This window comes from Hirundo rustica, chromosome 2 (assembly GCF_015227805.2).
Source record: "Hirundo rustica isolate bHirRus1 chromosome 2, bHirRus1.pri.v3, whole genome shotgun sequence".
Lineage (NCBI taxonomy): Eukaryota > Metazoa > Chordata > Aves > Passeriformes > Hirundinidae > Hirundo > Hirundo rustica.
The window spans coordinates 40,916,587-40,935,204 of NC_053451.1; the positions used below are offsets into that span (position 1 = coordinate 40,916,587).

General features: G+C 35.6%; 1 protein-coding gene across 2 annotated transcripts in view; it reads right to left on the reverse strand.

The window, feature by feature from the left end:
* PGR (progesterone receptor) overlaps positions 1 to 18,618 on the reverse strand; it is a 33,420-nt gene continuing 14,802 nt past the window's right edge. Inside the window, exons 4-8 of one of the 2 annotated variants that reach the window (XM_040056603.2) lie at positions 12,347 to 12,649; positions 10,825 to 10,969; positions 7,325 to 7,455; positions 4,019 to 4,176; positions 1 to 2,575 (exon numbers count right to left, since the gene is read on the reverse strand). In XM_040056603.2, the coding sequence (XP_039912537.1) occupies positions 2,420 to 2,575; positions 4,019 to 4,176; positions 7,325 to 7,455; positions 10,825 to 10,969; positions 12,347 to 12,649 (893 nt within the window). In that variant the 3' untranslated portion in view covers positions 1 to 2,419. The remainder of the gene's footprint in view (positions 2,576 to 4,018; positions 4,177 to 7,324; positions 7,456 to 10,824; positions 10,970 to 12,346; positions 12,650 to 18,618) is intronic. The other variant, XM_040056604.2, reaches the window with a different exon arrangement.

Sequence of the window (18,618 nt, forward strand, 5' to 3'; positions counted from 1 at the left end):
ACTTTCAGACTCATAGCAGACACAATTACCCAATCATTCTATCTTGTGTAGTGAATTCATCATGGCCATGAACTTTTGGCATTTTTTTCTGTGAGTTAGAGGTCCTTTGGAAATACATTTTGAGAATGTTTTTAAGCTTTGTTATCTATTCCCAAAAGGTATTTTTTCTTCCTTTTTGATTATGCCTTGGAGACAAATATAGTGCATTTCAGACTAAGCTGCCATTTTTATGGGACATGGTGACATGTCAACCACTTAGGGATTGAGTAAAAGGCAGATGTAAGCAGATCCATGCATTCCTAAGGCAAACATATTGCCTGCTCTGTCTTCTAATTTCAGAATTAGGATGATGAGGAGTAGTTTTTAGTGTGGGAAGTTTCTGCTATCAGTTTAATCTAAACAGTTAAACAGACAGTCTGCTTACTCAGTGGTAAATCATGTGGAAATATTTCAGTTCCAAAAGAATGCATGGAAATACTGTTCTTACATGGAAGTGGAATGATGGAAATGGAATTTTTTACTGAGCATCACATTTACTGAATGCAAACACAAAATAAAGAAAACAAAATTTCAGGATGTAGAAATAAAGAATTTTGTGCTATTTATTTAAACATAATTGCTTTAAGAATCACAGTTAAAAGTCAGACTGTATTGAATATGAAAGACATTGCTTTCCTGGGCAGTTAGAAATGACAAACCTAGTCAACTAACACCAAAGTCTGTCCATACCACTTCATCTAGGGTCACGCATTTGCACCAGCTCTAGTGGGTTTTGTATTACTATGTGGGGATCTCAAAAATGCTTTTATTCCCAGTTCTAATGTAGATTCTTTTTCATTGGCTTTAGGAAATTATGACCACTAAAGACACCTTTAGACATTCTGGTGCTTGACAGTAGTCCACATTTTTTCAAGAACGAAGATGTAATTTTTACCAACAAGCAACATCACTTACACTTTTAATGAGGGGCACCCTGATTCAGCCAGGGATGCTGAACTTACATCCCAGGGGCCTTTATTCATGTGACAAGGATATGTCTGTAAAGACCAAGCTACAGACCACCAGCAGGACACAGTCACACAATGGGGGCATCTAGCAAGTCATGGGCAAAAGCAAAAGCATAAGGCCAGAAGTACCCAAACAAGACTCACCATTTCCTATGTTTATGTATCATTTCTAATGACTGGCAATATTTGTCATATTTTAATAGACTCATAATTTCTTCTTAAGGTTTATCTATTTCTCTGCTGTTTGAATATATCTACAATTAACTGCCTTAAATGCATGAGTTGTTTCATAACCACATCAAAGGAACAAACACCACCACATTATATTTTTCAGCTGAATATTCACTTTTATGTGAAACATGTCATTCTTCTTGAATGTATAAAGCTAATTAGTCCAATTTCTTTTTTACAATTACCCCATTTATAATGGCATGCTTTTAAATTAGAAAATATGTAGCTCCACTAAATTGTACTAAAATGAGTCTGATGTGCATCAAAATGTCTGGAGTCATATTTTCCATTTCTTTTTGCATCTAATCTCACTATAATTTGATGCTAATGGCTGATTGAGTGTTCAGCATTGGAATTCAAAACATTTAGATTATTAAGAGTTGCAGTCCGTGAAAACATCTCTATTTAAAGTTTCTGAAATACAGAATGTAAGACCTGATGAATTTAAGATTACAGCTAAGTGATTTAGCTTTAGTAAGTGCTGAACTTTTAAGGAAAAATAACACAAACCAAAGCTTAGTGGGTTTGCACACACATTACTTCAGATATAATACACACCGAAATTTTCCTATACTTTCTGATTTTTGAAGAAGAGTTCCACTGAATGCTGCAGAAAACAGTCTTCTGGACTTAAGAGTTTCAATACAACCACAGATGAGAGTATGAATGTATACTGTATGCCTAACACATTAGTTACTCATTATGGCATTGCAGTAATAAAAAGTAAAATATCCATAAGAAAATGTGGGCAATATTTATTTTAATTTCTCCAAAATCTTATATTATGCACGTGCCCACATGTACCCATGCACACAATGTACTAAAGTAAAAATTTTGCACCATATCATACCGGAAATTCAAGATTGTGCAATGTGTAAGAAAAATGTATAACTGTTGTTAGAAATCTGGAAAGTCTATTAATTGTCATTTATATGCATATCTAAAAAGCAGCTTAGACAAGTTTACAAAACATTCCTTATGACTGTTGTGATTTTTGCAGTAAAGGAATCAGGAACTCACAATATGTACATCAAGCTTGAATGGCTTGTGTATGTTACAGGTATAAAGCAGTCAGCAAGTTGTGTCAAATATGCTGAAGTCCTGACATTGCAAAATCTTGACCAGAATAAACAAACAAAAAATGACCCAGGCATCATCTCTAGGATAAGAGAAAAGACATTTCACTTCTTGTGAAAGAGAAGAGGTTTCACCATCCCTGCTAGAATCTTGGGTAGCTGGGCAGCAATCACCTCTGACATCATCTCAGGGAATTCAACGCTCAGTGCACGGGACTGGAGAAATGTGTTCAAACAGAAGAGATGGAGCTGTTTCACCAGCTGGATTTGATAAAATATAAACACGATAATCAGGCTAAGAGCAATGCAGCCACATAAACATGCGGTGAATCACTTACACATTCATCAGCTGACATCATTCTATACCTTCCCCTGTCCTTTCTTGAATCAGTAATGAGGGTATTTGTCAGACCCTATTAACACCAAAAACCATACATACAGCTATGCCATATAAAATCATTGCTTCACTAATATTACAAAGTACTATCACCCTCACTCATATGTGACAAACAACAGCCACTACTTAACAATCTTTTAACCTTTCATCTTACTCTCACAGTGTGTGCTTGGTTCACTACCTGCTATTTAAACACTACTCTGGGAGACAGCATTTACCACTCACCGTGAGCTTTGCCATGGTTTTCATGATGATCACACCTGTGTATGTTGCAAACACTGAACTCCAGACTCCCATCCGTTGAAAGCAACTACTCAACGCGTGACTATTACATCTCTTTTAGTGTCTCTGAGAGGTTCCAATTTTCATTTCAGACCAGTGACCATCATGTTGTCAAATACCATACTATTTCTGCTACCCTACACTTTAATATCACACAATGTCTCCAGTGTGATGATTTTTCTTTTCCTTGTATCTCCCATCACTTTATCAGCCTGAGCTGAAACAGGACTTGAATGAAGATACTTCATGGACCAAATATCATTTTGCTATTTTGCAGCAAGCCTCTCTCCTTCTTTCTCTCCCTCACAGATTATGTTACCGTATGATTAGAAAGGCTCCTTCTTTCTCTCCCTCACAGATTATTTTACTGTATGCATCTGAATGGAAGAGATTGGATTAAAATAAAATGAAGACTTTCTGAGTTCTGAAGAATACAAACATGTAAAGATCCTGTCCACCTCGAACTCTCTGAGAGTTCCTCACAACCAGCACTGAGCTCAAAAGTGCCCAGGGCTTGGTATCTAGAATTCTCAAAAATTAGTCAATTCCCACAGGCAGATACTGAAAAAGTGGTACAGAATATACACATAAAACCAGTTGAACGAAGGTTGCAAAGCCCATCTTGGTTGCCTTTCACTAATTTTTAGTAGTCTGACTTGTAACTTGAATTGCCTATACCTCACACATTTCCTGAACAAGCACACCCATGCTCACACACACATATACACCACCCCTACCAAAGCCCACAACTGTACTGGCTATGTTACAGTAAAAATTAAACAAAATGGTAGCACTCTAATACATGTTTCACAAATACTTCAATATTATATACCATAAAATATCTGCACAACACATATACTGATGTTGAATATATAGCTATCTATTCAAACAAATATACACAATAAAGAATTTTTTTTTTCTTCTGTTGTTTAAAAATGTTGACTACTCCCTTCCATAGAATTACTTTTAAGAAATACCAATTCCTTCTTACATGAAGAGCAGAACACATTAAAAAATAAACTTACATCATGCATGGAATCCATCAGTTTTGTAAGTTGATAGAAACGCTGTGAGTTGGCCACAACGCCTTTCTGGCGCAAACCAATTGCCTTCACCAGTTCTCTGATGTAACTTGTTCTCATCTCATCAAATTGGCTTTGACTTCTTAGACCTTCCAAAGGAACTAAAAAAGCCCCCCAAAAAACAGCTGGGTTACAATTTACTCTGAAGGCAATGAAATTTAAAGTACAGGAAAAATTTAGAGTCTTTCATGCTGTACAATGAAATTCATTATTATGTGGCAGGTACTTCTTCGCATTCAGGAGTTACTCCAAAAACAGTGATACAATTAGTTAAAAGTATTAGTTAAAAGGATATACCAGGTGTAATCAGTTCATTTTGCTAATGAACTAGCATTCCAGAAATATATATATATTGCCTATATCCAGAAATACCCCTAAGCTTCAGTTACATGTCTTTGCTGGGAAAAAGAAATATGGCTAAAAGAACCACTCCTGCTTTTGAGGAAATATGTTACTGATTCATGTTTGCATTGCTGAGGGTCTGCGCTCTTCACAGCAAACCTGTGGTAGAGAGATCTAGCTGGAGTGCTTCAAAATGGAATCAAGGAACGAACTAACAGCTCTAAAGTAGTGCAGACAGTAAAGCTGACAGGGCTCAAGCCTCCTGTTTGAACCTCTTTCACTTAATAGAACAGATCAGAGTCTTAAAGGTGAACAGATTTTTAGAAAAATTAACAAGGAGGAGAAATTGGTTGAACTCCCTCTTCTTGTAAAGGTCAGGGGTGACAAACAAAATGAGGAATGGAGAGAACACTGAGAAAAGAACCTGTTAGTGGCTGCTAGTGATAAGTGTCATGGAAAAAGAATACCTTAATTTTCAAAGCCTGGATGATTCAAGACATTTCTTAACAGCAGTTTTACAGAGAACTAAGGAAAGATTTCATATAAAGTGACTCTGATGGAGTTTAGGGTTAGATGGAAGCTATCCTTGACTTACACCTCTAAACCAGCAATTAATTCTTTGTATTTCCTCTGTAAATTAATTTTTAAAGTATCTTCCATCAAGGAATGGCCTTTTCCTCTGCATTCTGCAAAAAGACAGTCACATTCCTGCCTAGCAAGAAAAAGTTCCTTGGTGTTATCTATTCGAGCTGTTCCCTTCCCTGACATATGCCATATCCCATTCTTGATATATGTCAAGAATGAGGATGCTTTTATTCAGTGGCATGAACTGGGCCAAAATCTCATGCAACAAAATTCAGAAATTCCTTTAAATCAGAAATTCCTTTAAATCCGAAATCTGGAAAGCATTACATTTAAGCCACATCAAACTCAAAGAAAAACCTGTAAAATAATGTTAAAACTTAGGCTAGGGGTCGATTCAGAATTAGAAATGTATCAAGACTGTCACTCAGTTTAACTCAAATTACTGTTTCTTTGGAATTATGTAAAAAAGTCAAAACCAGTTCATCTAAATAATAAATTGAACAGAAGACACAATGAGAGACTAAAGGATTAGACTTGATTTACTGTTAGTATACAAAAGCCTGAAATGGTTTTACTTCCATATTTGAAGAGGATTAAGATGAATATCATGACTGAAATACAAGTAGTCTTAAAAAACCCACTTTAGAACAACAGTGAGGTTATATGGCTTTTTGAAAATACATTTGTGGAATTACATTTATACAGAACGAAATGTTTACTAAATGTCTCAGTAACAACTGTTAGGTGTGTTCTTTTTCCCAAAGATCTGAAAAATTATTTTTTCCTATAAGACAATAAATGCAGCAGAGAAAAAAAAAAAGCAAAACTCATCAGAACAGGCAGAAATACTTTCTTTTTTTTTTTTTTTTTTAAGTAATTTCTTGCATATACATAAACATATCATCTTAAGAAACAGCTTCTGAGTGCAATGCAGTTGATAAAAAGGGTAACTGGATGAATTCTGTTAAATTGATGCACTCAGAAATGAGAAGGACTCAACCAACCATTGTAGTACTTTTTAGAATTTGATGTGAACTTTCTGGAACAGAGACAGCTGAAATATCACACATTCATCTAAATGTAATAGAAATTTCAGAAGATACGTAAGAGAGTTTATTTGTGATGAAAACAAGGTGGAAAGCATTTAAAATAGGAATACATTCACATTCTAAGAAAGCAGCTGGAGTTACACCAGACAGGGATTTTTATCCACATTACCTTTTCTGCTTTAGCAGAGTGTATGGTATTTTGCTATTTTTTTAGGGTTTTTTTTAGTCATTTCCATGTCCATATGAGCTAAATTCAACCTTTTTAAACTTACTCTCTGCTGAGACCAGGGGTTTTTTTAGAATAGGTTTATGCAAATACCAGCCAAGTACAGACTGAGAGGGACTAAATTTTAATTCCTGATCAATTACTTAAACATTGTAAAACCAAGAAATATGTCACGTAGGATTTGCACATCTCTCCTCTGACTCCGTTGCGTGTTGAGAACCAAACTTTTGCATTCTTTCAATGATATTTTTCAAAAGTGCTTATTCTCATTTCTAACAGCACCTGTATAACTTAAAAACTTTCAGTTTGGGGATTCATAACTAAAAATTATGGCCTGAGAAGATGTAAATTTTAGTATTTATGAGAAAATGTTGGAAGATAAATTCATCAACAACCACATTTCCTATGTAAAGTGGAATGCAGCTGTATGCTGCATTCTTTAAAAGATCCGTATGATTAAGTGACCACGGATTTTGTTTCCAGAGAAACAAACCAAAGAAAAACACTTCCATTTGTTTATATCTGTGCTAAACTTCACCTATTTATAACTATTAAAAGTTTAATAAATGTTAGTATTGTTTGTCATGTCCACTTCTCTAATTCTTTTGAGCAAACATGCTTTAAGATTTTGGTCAAGATAAAGCCCTCAGACCTGATAATTTATTAAATATTTTAAAATATATTCTAATACTTTTAAGGTTGTTTTGGTTTTGTTGGGGTTTTTTAAATCTGTGTAGAGTCACTTGATGTTTCCAGGCAGAAATACTGCACAGCTGTTTTGAAAATGTGTAACACAATATAGCCATATGCCAAAAGGGATCCAACATCTCCCCAGTATCTTTATACACAATAAAACCAACAATGAATCACAAATTCTTTGTTCTTTATAAACATTAGAAAAAAATATTTTTTTAGTCTTAGAATACTAACATTCCATCTAGGGCATTTCCATTTGTTAAACAAGAGAGCTTAGAGACTGTCACGTTAAACAACATGGTTCAAAGCTCTTTTAGTAGTGATTTGTTACAAAGAAATAAAAGAACCTACTTGTGTTGAGAAGTAACAGTGCTTTCATACATAGGAACTCTTCTTGGCTAACTTGAAGTCTGACAAATTCCTGTGGGAGTTGCCACATGGATAGGCACAGGGAATAGAACGATGATTCTTTCATCCTCTGTCTTACGCCCAGAAAAGGTAAAAAACAAAACAAAACAAAACAAAACAAAACAAAAACAAAAAAAAACCAAAAACAAAAACAAAAAACAAACAAACAAACAAACAAAAAACAAAACAAAACAAAAAAAAAACACCACCATTAAAACAAAGACAAAGAATGGCTCCAGTACCAACTGCTTGAAGGAAAGTTGTTAGCAGTTCATCACATTACTAAAAAATTCAAGATGAGCTTATATACATAAACAGTTTTCTGATTTTTTTTTTTTGTTCCTATGATAGTTTTTTATTGTAATGAATGTGCTATTATTTTGGATGTTTAATCTGTTACTGCTGTCCAGAAAAAAAACAAAACTATCAAAGGTGAATGCTAACCACCAAAAATAAGGGGAGTTTATTAATTAAAAATACCCTAATGATTAATGTGAAGTACTATCTTATTTTAGAAGTCCATTGGTTCTTGTATCTCTGTAGAGACTGGAAGTCTATAGAAAACTCGTTCTTAGCTTTTGCAAAAACATCTGTATCAAAATACTTTGTAGCAACTCTGGTACTTCTAGCCGCAATGATATTATTTTGTAGCATGTTATGCCATTAAAGAAACAGTCAAAAACTTTACATGTTAAGTAAACAGAGGCAGTAATACAACCCTTCCTAAACTCCCACAGAAATAACCAGAACAAATCACACAGGAAATACATAAAACTATGGGGATTTTGCAGCACTTTGATATTACTTTTCTCTTTGTAATTTTGCTATATTGAGTATATATTATTGCATATATGTATTAGGAGAATAATTTTCAATTGAACTAACTGCAATGGTAGCATTACAAAGTTTCTAATCTAGACTGAATTCACTGCACATTAGCCTGATGATCCAGTAACTTGGACTGATTTTAAAAGGTTGCATCCCAATCCAGATGAATTCGGTACAATAACAGGAAGATTAAATATTGCTCCCCCGCCTGCTAGGGGTTCAGATCAGCATTCCAACCTGACTGCAGATAGCAACCTCAGCAATCAAAACAGAAGGTATTTTCCATTTAAAAAAGACTTTTTCAACATAGTGAATTTTTTCTTGTTAAAGTTTTTCTGTTATCTTCAACTAAAATTATTTCAGTGTTGTTCAACATCTGATACATTGAACAACATTGATATTTACCAGCTCTTAAATGACATAAGCATAGAAATTCAATCTTCTAGAACTGAATGGACTTTTTTCTACATCTACTTTAAGTCTCCTTTTCTATTACTCTTTGGTAGCATCTCTTCCTAATTATTATCTATGAAAAGTAATAGCAGCTTCCAGGGTTAGCAGCTTAAATGCTGCTACTCAAATTTTCAGACACTGTCAAGTACAAGTAACAGTAGGTCCTTGCAGGGTGTCAATACTAAGAAATCTTTGTCAAAATAGCACTACTGGCTTTCTTGATCTGACATGGATGATACCAAACACATCCTTCCCAAGCAGCATAACAACTCAATTAACTAAATAACAGACTGACTGTTACACAAGCTTTGGATTGTGTTTTCATGGTAATTATAAAACAACTCTGGTGTATGCTGCCCCTGCAGAAGGAATTTCCATCATCACTTTCTACTTCTAGGCACACACTCCTGTGATTCTGGCATTAGTGCTTGCACTCCTTCGTGGTGAGTCACGTCAGGGATCCCTCTACCTGCTAATGAATGAAATTTTTCTGGGGTACCTCTCAGGCATATAAACTCCTTATCTGTTTGACTGTGCAGCCAGCTTAGCTAAAATCATGGGGATACATGACCAGGACATTAAACTTTTTTGGCAGTGTTCAGCAGCTACCCTTGCTTAAAGTGAACACGAAAGTACAAGCTTAGACATCATTGTAGATAACAAAGCTGTTTACATTTTACTGATCTAAAAGCTAACTTATTTCCAAAAAATAGTTGCAGCAATGATTCAGCACATCAGTTACTTTTTATATCTCTTTGTTTACAACATCTCTGGTATGAACCTGATGAGATGTTCTATAACCAAGAGAGGAATATGTTGTCAGCACCCATCATAGATGATCTTGAGCTGACAGTAAGAAGCTGTCCTTGGTGGATTATAATCAGGGTTCATAAATTTCAATGCCATTCCTAAAAGAAACTACTTAAAGTCTTCTTCACAAGATGTCAGCAGAGGTCCACAAGCAGTGTGATACTCCGAGACATGACATTACTGCATAAAGCCATCTCACTCTGTGTTTCTTCCAAATGTAACCACATGATGTATCAGACTAAGCTGGACAACAATATAGTCAGAAATTCCTTCAATCTCATCACTTCAAACTATTTCAGTTTGTACAGTACAACTAATAAAAATGGGAGAGGAAAGAGTTCATTAATCGACAATCTCACAGTGATTTACAATCATCTGGAAGAGCAAAAGTCAGGATCTAAAGGGTCAGCTCTACTGAATATCTTCTATAAAGAACTTCACTGGGATGAACTTGCACATCTATAGATTTTAAAATCAGGTGTCTAGATCTCCTGCAAATCCACCTCCTAATCCTTAAACAATACGTCTTACGGAACAACTGTTTTTCTTTCAGCTTTCTTCATAGCAGTTCTTTTAGTATTTAAAAAAAAAAAAAAAAAACTAAAACACGAGAAAAATACATTAAGGATAAATAAATATCAGGATTAAATTATGTTTTACTGGCAACCTCCCATAATTTTATATTTTTGGTACTATAACCAAAGAATATAAAATGATGAGTCTGACAATATTAATTTGCAGAGCTGGTAAACCGACAAAGAGTGAAATGATGATTATCTGAATTAAACAGCTTAGTGAGGGAAAAGCAAGACAAAAAGCCCTTTTTTTTCCCCCAGCAGAAAAGAGAAGTCTTATATAATTCTTACTCGCTGAATAGTTTTTTGCAATATTCTAACATCAAATGTACTTTTCTAAGAAGAAATGCACATTAGAAAATCATTTTTATCATAAAGTGTCAAAACTGAGCATTTACATTATAGGCAAATTATTTGCGAAAACCACCCAAACAAAAGCAACCGAAAACCACCACACTCAGTTCCATTTAGTAAACATTAACTCATAACTTATTCAGGTGAATTGAAGTAAATCTTCTGACAGCATTTTTTTTTTTTTTTCTCTTAGATAATTAAAATGCTGTTTGAACTGCTTTTGCTTGACCACGTACAGAGAATAGTTAGGGTTTCCAAAACCCCTTCCAAAGTTACTGAACTTTGATATGATCAGAGGACTTGGCCGTTAATTTTGAAACAGAACAAGAAATGAATGAAATCTTGTCCTCAATGAAGTCACATTCCCATTGGCACAAAAAAGTTCAAAACATTATTCATGTAACACAAGAGCATTCTACTTACTCATTTAGAATCAGATCTGGTGCAAAATACAACATCTGACCACTGACATGTTTGTATGATCTCCACCCCATCGCAAAAACCATTAGACTCATCCAGGAATATTGGATGAGGGTTATCTGATCATCGATATGCAAATTCCGAAAACCTGGAAATGAAATTAATGCTAAAATATTTCAGAATTCTCCTTTAGACGGCAGCTAAGTAAGTGTTTTGAGATTACAAATCTAAGCTATCAAATGGAGAATACATAGAAAGACAAGCAGTTTTGGGGATGCAGCTCTCTGATGCTTGGGCAGTAACTGCCTATCTTACTTTGATGGTTAACCACTTGTTTTTTTGTTCTCATCCAGTATTTTGAAATGTTCACACCAGAATTTATTTTAGCAAAAATGACTGTTTCAGAGGATAGGAATGCATCTCTTTTTCCTTTGGTAAAAACATGACAGTTTAACATAACATGGGTCACTGTAACCAACTCACATTTAATTTGATAGCTTGAACATCAGTGTTCTTAACAAAAGAAGCAGCTGTCACTCAGAAACATCCATACATGAGTATCTTTCTTGCATTCAACTAAACAGAACCATAGTTTTGCACTTGTGTTTGATAACTTTTGCTGTTTGATAAATTTAAAGATTGCCACGAATAATCTGAGTGAAACTAACAGCTTCCTGCCACTGAAAGCAGTTCTCTGTTCTTCAACACGTGGTCCTGTTACCTCCTTCAAGCTTTGGCACTCATGTGCCTCCTCAGTGAACTGGTCCAGTTCACAAAGGCATCAGAAAACCACAGAATGCTTAAAAAAAGTGAGATGAATCAATTCGCTCAAGAGGTCTGGTAAGTGCCAACTGCAATGGGAAAAGCAGTGATTGAGACTACTGCTTCCTGCAGCAGCCAAGTGTCCAATTGAGCTCACATTAAACTATTTTCCAGCCTTTCTGCTCAATATATTGATTTCTATATATCCCAGGATGACCATGATGATCCCTATCACCTTACAGAACACATACATACACACATAACATGGATTTTTTTTTTTTAATCCTGTCGTGGATCTTCATTAAATTCAGTTACTTCTCATTACCAGTCTGTTTGTGAGTTGCTTAGCCCTAATTGGTATTATTTAAAAAAAATTTCTTTGTTGCTTTCAAAAATTCATTTTAGTAATAAGAATAAAGAATAAGCAGATATACAACCTTTTTATATCAAATGAATAAATAATAGAGTAAAAGGGGCTAGAGTAGAAAGGCTGTTATAACAATCACATACAGCTCCTATGCTTTCTTGGGGTGAATCTTAATATTTAGATAGATTCTTTCAAATGTGCTATTAAAATACATTTGATTAGTTATATTATCTGATAAGTGAAAGCTTAATAATTTTGGAATTTGTAAAGAATTAACTGGCAGTCTATTGACTCTTTATTCTATTTATTAACTGGCAGTCTATATTCTCTTTATATTGTTCCTCCCATGAAATATTTTCTTAACTACAACTCACTGCATATAAGAAATTATATTACCTGGTAGCAATTTAGACCACTTGACTACACAAAGAAGTTGCCTCTCACAAAGGTGATTCAGACTGGTCAGCAAGGAACTTGGTGTTTCGGGTTTCGTATTGTCATAACCGGCATAGACAACTTCTGGCTCAATGCCTCGTAAAACACTTATCATTGGGGGAACAAACTGTATTTCTTGATTTGGAGAAAAGGACAGCCTTTGGGTTAGAGACTGGCTTTCATCTTGAAGTGCTGCTGGCTGCTGGAGGGCAACATCTAATGTTCTCACAACCTTAATTTTGTTAAACTTTTTCAATTTTCGACCTGAAAAAGAAAATTGATGATCTGTTAAAAAGAGGTAGCCAGTAACATCAGTATTTTCCACTTTTAATCTATACAAGGAAACTAGAACTGTCTTCAGAATAAGTCCTGTATTTTTTGACTGTTTATATAATTGAAAAATGATAATGGAAAATTCTTAAGAGCTTCTCCCTCTGTATCCTTATTCCCTTCACTCAGGGATGAAGAGCACCCACCTATTAAAATTATTGCCATGAATTCTAGGTTACAGTAACCTCATAAAGTGTTTTCTGGTTCAATTCCCACTGTTCTGTCATATGCCAACAGCTGAGCCAGCTGGCACTGAAATTAAGTTTCTATTTAATGTCAGTTAAAGATACTGTTTCTCTTACTCCCTAATATTCAAAACCAAAAATGTTAGTAATTAATTACTACACATAGAAACTCCTTTCCTCCAGTTCCTTAAGAGCATTTCAGTCTCATGGCTGAATCCTACTTTGATGCCCAGGCGATGAGTGAAAGACCAACTAATACTGTAAAACCACATGTCAATGCTTGGAAGATATTTCACTTCCTAAAGCATAATTTCCCTTTCTCAGAATTTTTAATTGTTATTTCCATACTGCACTGTTATGAACAACACTAACTAAAACCAATTAATAGCTGAACTGCCTTCCCAAAATAAACACAGATACATGTGGTATGGCTACCAAAATATACAGGTTTAGGTAGCAAATCTTCAAATTTCTTTCATGGAAACCATATGGAAGTGCACCCTACAGACACAGGAAATCAAACCTTCAGAGATTCAAAGACAATAACCCTCAATGACATAATAGGCAACAGTTTGAATAAAAAGGCAAATCCATGTAGAGGTGACTACATGGAATACATTTGCTTTAAATAGATCCTCAAAGGTGATGGAAACCCCACTAGATCTTTAGTTCTGCCAAACAAGTTTGTCTTAGGGGAAAAAAGGGTCAAAAAATGAATAAATATACTGATACTTATTGTCTGATTTACATGACAGGGGACAGAAATAGACATGGAGGTGATGAAAAAAACAGCAACACTCATCAAGCAAAGACATTCACGGGTCATATTCCCACTAACTTAACTGCAGGTTTAATCAGTTTAGTATCAAGTGCCCCAAAAATGATATGATCATTTTATCACTTGCGGTAAGATTAAAAACATTTCTGATTAGAGATTTCTTAGTAAAGAACCAAACACAAAATTACATCTTGTGTTACAACTGAACCAAGGAAAAAAAGTAAAACAAAAACCCACAAAAGAATAGACAATTTATTATGCCGAAAGACCTAGAGCCAATTTTTATCATAACAAACTTATACATAGTCATAGACATTCTGGGAATTTCCCGCTCAGTATTGTGTAGGCATGAAGGAAAACAGAAGTAACAATGCATTTGATAGTTCATAAATAATGATTTCAGGTATTTTCAGAAATAATGGCTTCAGATACTTTTACAGTTCAGAGAACAAGCAAAGAAAGAAACCAAACAGAATGCTTATCACATGGAAATGTTAGTAGTTAATAAGTACCCATGTTTCCAAGTGACTAAATGTATCAGAATTAATGTCACACTGGTTTGCAGAACTGCTTATGTGTTTATTGCTAATTATGTTGCTTAACAGCCACCAGTAAAACAACTGCACTTGTTACCTATCTAATGGAGAGGTGACTATTAATAACTCACAGCAAACTTTCCCATCTACAACAAGGAGGTCACATCAAATTAATAAAAACTCTTAAGGACATAAGGGATTTGACAATAGCTTAGTTTTTCATTTGTTGTTTACAACATACCCAGGTAAGTTTGTGCTACAAGATAAATAAATGTCTCCACTTAGTCCCATAAAGAGTAGATAATACCAATCCACTCTGACAACTACTTTTCTTAATACTGTAACCTTTCTGTGCATATTTAGACAGTACACACTCTTTTGGTTACATTTTCATTTCATTTTAAGATAGCTAACCACTCAAGCAGTTTCTTAGTAGCCAGTGTTCCCCTACCCTTGATTACTACAAATAGCACGTTTGTAGTGTTTATGTTCTACATAGATCTAGAAAACATAAAAAATATAAAATATTTTTATTCGCACTATCAAATATATTATGATTTCTCCTTACTACCTAATTCTGTATTTTATCATTTTTTAAACTAGGTATTCAGAATCAATACAGACAATCAGACATTACTGATGGTAGACACTTTACATTAAAAGGGCTGGGTTTCTAGCAGAAGTCTAACGTTTCAGTACCCTTCTCCTTACCCTGTAACGAGGTGAAAAGCATCAATGATGTATTATTCTTGACAGAGCACTATGGCCCTTACTTTAGGGTCACTATGCTCTTGTGTTTTGTGTAGAAAAACAAGCCATGTACACCTTAGGAGAGTGTATATAACATAGAGAAAGCAGCAAAGCACAAGTAACACATCTTGGTTTTAATAAACGCTTTGATCCTACCTCAGAAAATATTACCTGGAAAACTAATTCACCTTTTTCTGCATATAATCTGCATGGTGGACTGAAAGCTGACAAATAATGAAGAACACAATGATTTAGCAATACAGCTGAACAAGGAATCTGTGATAATCACCCTGGGAAAATTACAGATTCACTCATAATAAATAAAAGAGCTCAGTACTTGTTTATTCCAGTACCTGATTCAGGTACCTGCTATCCTATTATGTTTAAGATTAGAAAGGGGATAGATTTATCTCTCAAGTTATAATTGGGTTTTAAAGCCCAAAGACAATTAACAATTTCACAGGGAATGACAAATATAGTACCATGAAATGCATGGTTTTATTGATACTTTCCTTCTATAGATTAAGAAAGAAGAAACAGTCCATATAGGGAAATAAATTACTGCATATAGGGAAATAAATTACTGAAGCTATTTGTTGCTATTCTATAATTTACTTTACAACTGACCTGCAATTTAGAGCAGTTTAGGGGTTTGAAATTGCTTTGAATTTAGGGTTGAAAAATGGAACCATTGTCCATGTAATTAAATATTACACTCTTATCTATATGGCTGTCACTCAGTGATATTCAATGGAAGATAGATGTACTTCTCTAAGAAGCAAGTTTAATTTAATAATGTAGTAATTGTTGGAATCTTATCATTAATATACTGTAAAATCTTAGTGTTTCTCATGTTAATTAAGCAAAATAGCAGGTCTTCATTTAAATCAAGGCCAGCATCAAGAAACTAAGTGTCAGGGGTAAAAGAACAAAAATATATCTATGTAAATTCTAAACAGCAGAAATCAGAAAATGCACAAAAAAATCTTGACTTATCTAGGCCATAAACACAAGAAGAGATTTTAAGTATTGCCAATTCCCATTTAAAATATTCAAGGATAACTCTAAGTATGTCATTTGTTCCAAGAACTGGAAATTTGTGTATGACATTTATCACAGAATCACAGAATTTCAGGAAAGGAAGGACCTCATGCCTCCTTGGCAAAAGCACAGTCTAGACAAGATGACCCAGCACCTTGCCCAGATGAGGCTTAAAAATGTTCAACAGGGGAGAGTCCACCACTTCTCTTGAGGGTTAATGCCAATGGCTGATTTTGCTCATTGTGAAATATTTTCCTCGTGTCTGATCAGAATCTCCCCAGGAGAAACTTGCACTCATTATTCCTTGTCTTTTCTACGTGACTGCTTGTAAAAAGGGAGTTCCCAACTTTGCAGTCACCCTTTAAATAGTAGAACACTGTGATAAGGTGTCCCCTAGGCCTTCTTTTCTCAAGGCAGAACAAATCCAGTTCACAGAATCAGAGAATCACAGAACCATTTAGGTTGGAAAAGACTTCCGAGACCACTGAGTCTAAATTTTGGCGCATCATGGTCTTGGCAACTAGAGCACTAAGTTCCACATCCAGCCTGTCTTTAAACACCTCCAGGGGTGGTGACTCCACCACCTCTCTGGGCAGCCCGTTCCAAAGTTTAACGATCCTATCTGAGAAGAATTTTCTCTTGATGTTCAAGCTGAAATTCCCTTGGCACAGCTTGAGAATATGTCCTCTCATCCTGTCACAGGTTCCCTAGGAGAAGATGCCAACATGCATCTTGCTAGAACCTCCTTTCAGGGAGTTGTGCAGGGTAAGAAGGTCCCTCCTGAACCTCCTTTTCTCCAGGCTAAACAACCTTCAGCTGCTCCTCACAGCACCTGTGCTCCAGACCCTTCCCCAGCTCCGCTGCCCTTCTCTGGACACGCTCCAGCCCCTCAATGTCTTTCTTGCAGTGAGGGGCCCAGAACTGAACACAGGATTTGAGGTGTGGCCTCAGCAGTGCCCAGGGCAGGGGGACGGTCACTGCCCTGCTCCTGCTGGCCACACCACGGCTGATCCAGGCCAGGATGCCATCGGCCTTCTTGGCCACCTGGGCACAGTCGGATCATGTTCAACCTTTCCTCGCATGGCAGGCTTCCCAGCCCTTTGATCACTGATGTCTTTAGGAAAATTATGTAAGCCCTGTAACACCCCATATACAAATCATACTGTGTTGATCAGCACATCAAGTCACAGGAAGGAAATACTGCTCACATGATACAACATAGGAATTATAAGAAATTGCAGACAAGCAAATGGAAGAAGGGTAACAATAACCATAGAAAGAGTATTATGGTTAACAGCCTGTCTTGAGATTTTGTTTTGCAGTTTGAATTTTAAATCCTCATTTACAAATTCTCTCACTCCAGTCTTCCTCTTTTTTGGTCTACATCAGTCTTTTCTTCCTCTTTCAGTACTATGCACTCTATTTCAGCCTGCATAAAACAATTAGCTTCCTAATCCCCCTGAACTCTTGACATCACTAAGAACATCTGATATACTACACTTAACCTCAGGCAGCTGACAAAAAAAAAAAAAAAAATAGAGATGCCACAGTCACACTCAATATTTCCTTTATTCCATTGCCCAACTGTTCTCTTCCGCTTTCCATTTGCTGGTGTAGGTGGGGATATCAGGGCAGAGATCAGATGAAATGCCATGTCCCTCTAAGAACTAGACTGCACACGCTTCTCAAAAAATGAGAGACAGTTTTGATTAGGTATACTTAGGAGAAGACTAAGCAACATAACAAACTAGATAGATACAACAACCGAGCATTAAATACAGAGAAAATGTTTACACTTGCTTTGCAATAGCTGAGAAAAAAAGGTGATCCAAAAAGGTGATGAGAATGATGAAGATTTTACTCTCTTTATACCTGATAGTAATATAATAGAAGTCAGAGCACCTTTATCCTCAGGTTTTGTAGGAGGACGTAACATCCTGCTATGAGGATGCACTAATCAGAACATACCATCTGATCAATATTGCTGGCAAATGTGTCCAAATTTTTCTGTTTCTAGTACTTACACCCAGAGCAAAATGTATATATATATATTTAAAAACACCAGGAAAACTAGCATCCATAAAAGCACACAAAGTGTAGAATGAAGTCAAGCCTGCTGGCAACTTTTCCTGTTTAGCATTACTATGCAGAAAAATGATGAAGCAAAAGGATGAGACAATGAGAGTGAGTTATCTCACACTCTTCTGCTTGTTGAAACCACTGCCTGCGATGTTGAAACACACAGAGTTTAGTTACTGGTGTTACCCAGGGTATCATAAATGAAAATTCAGGTTAGATCATCGTCAAACTCTCAGCTGTGCAAAATTCACAGTCAGGAATGAGTTTTTATTTGTATTAATTTACATCCATTAGAATCATAGAATGGTTTGGATTGGAAGAGATCTAAAAATCATCCAGTCTGAGCCACCTGCCTTAGGCAGGTATATATTTTAAAGGTCAAATTGATCAAACCTTGCATGTTCTCCCAAATTTAAAAAGGCAGTCTCTACATCTGCCAACTACTCTTCCTAAGTCTTCATTCTTACTCTGTATTTTCCACAGCCTACTCAGGACCTCTGCCTCCTTGGGTTTCCCATCTACCAAAGTCAGGAA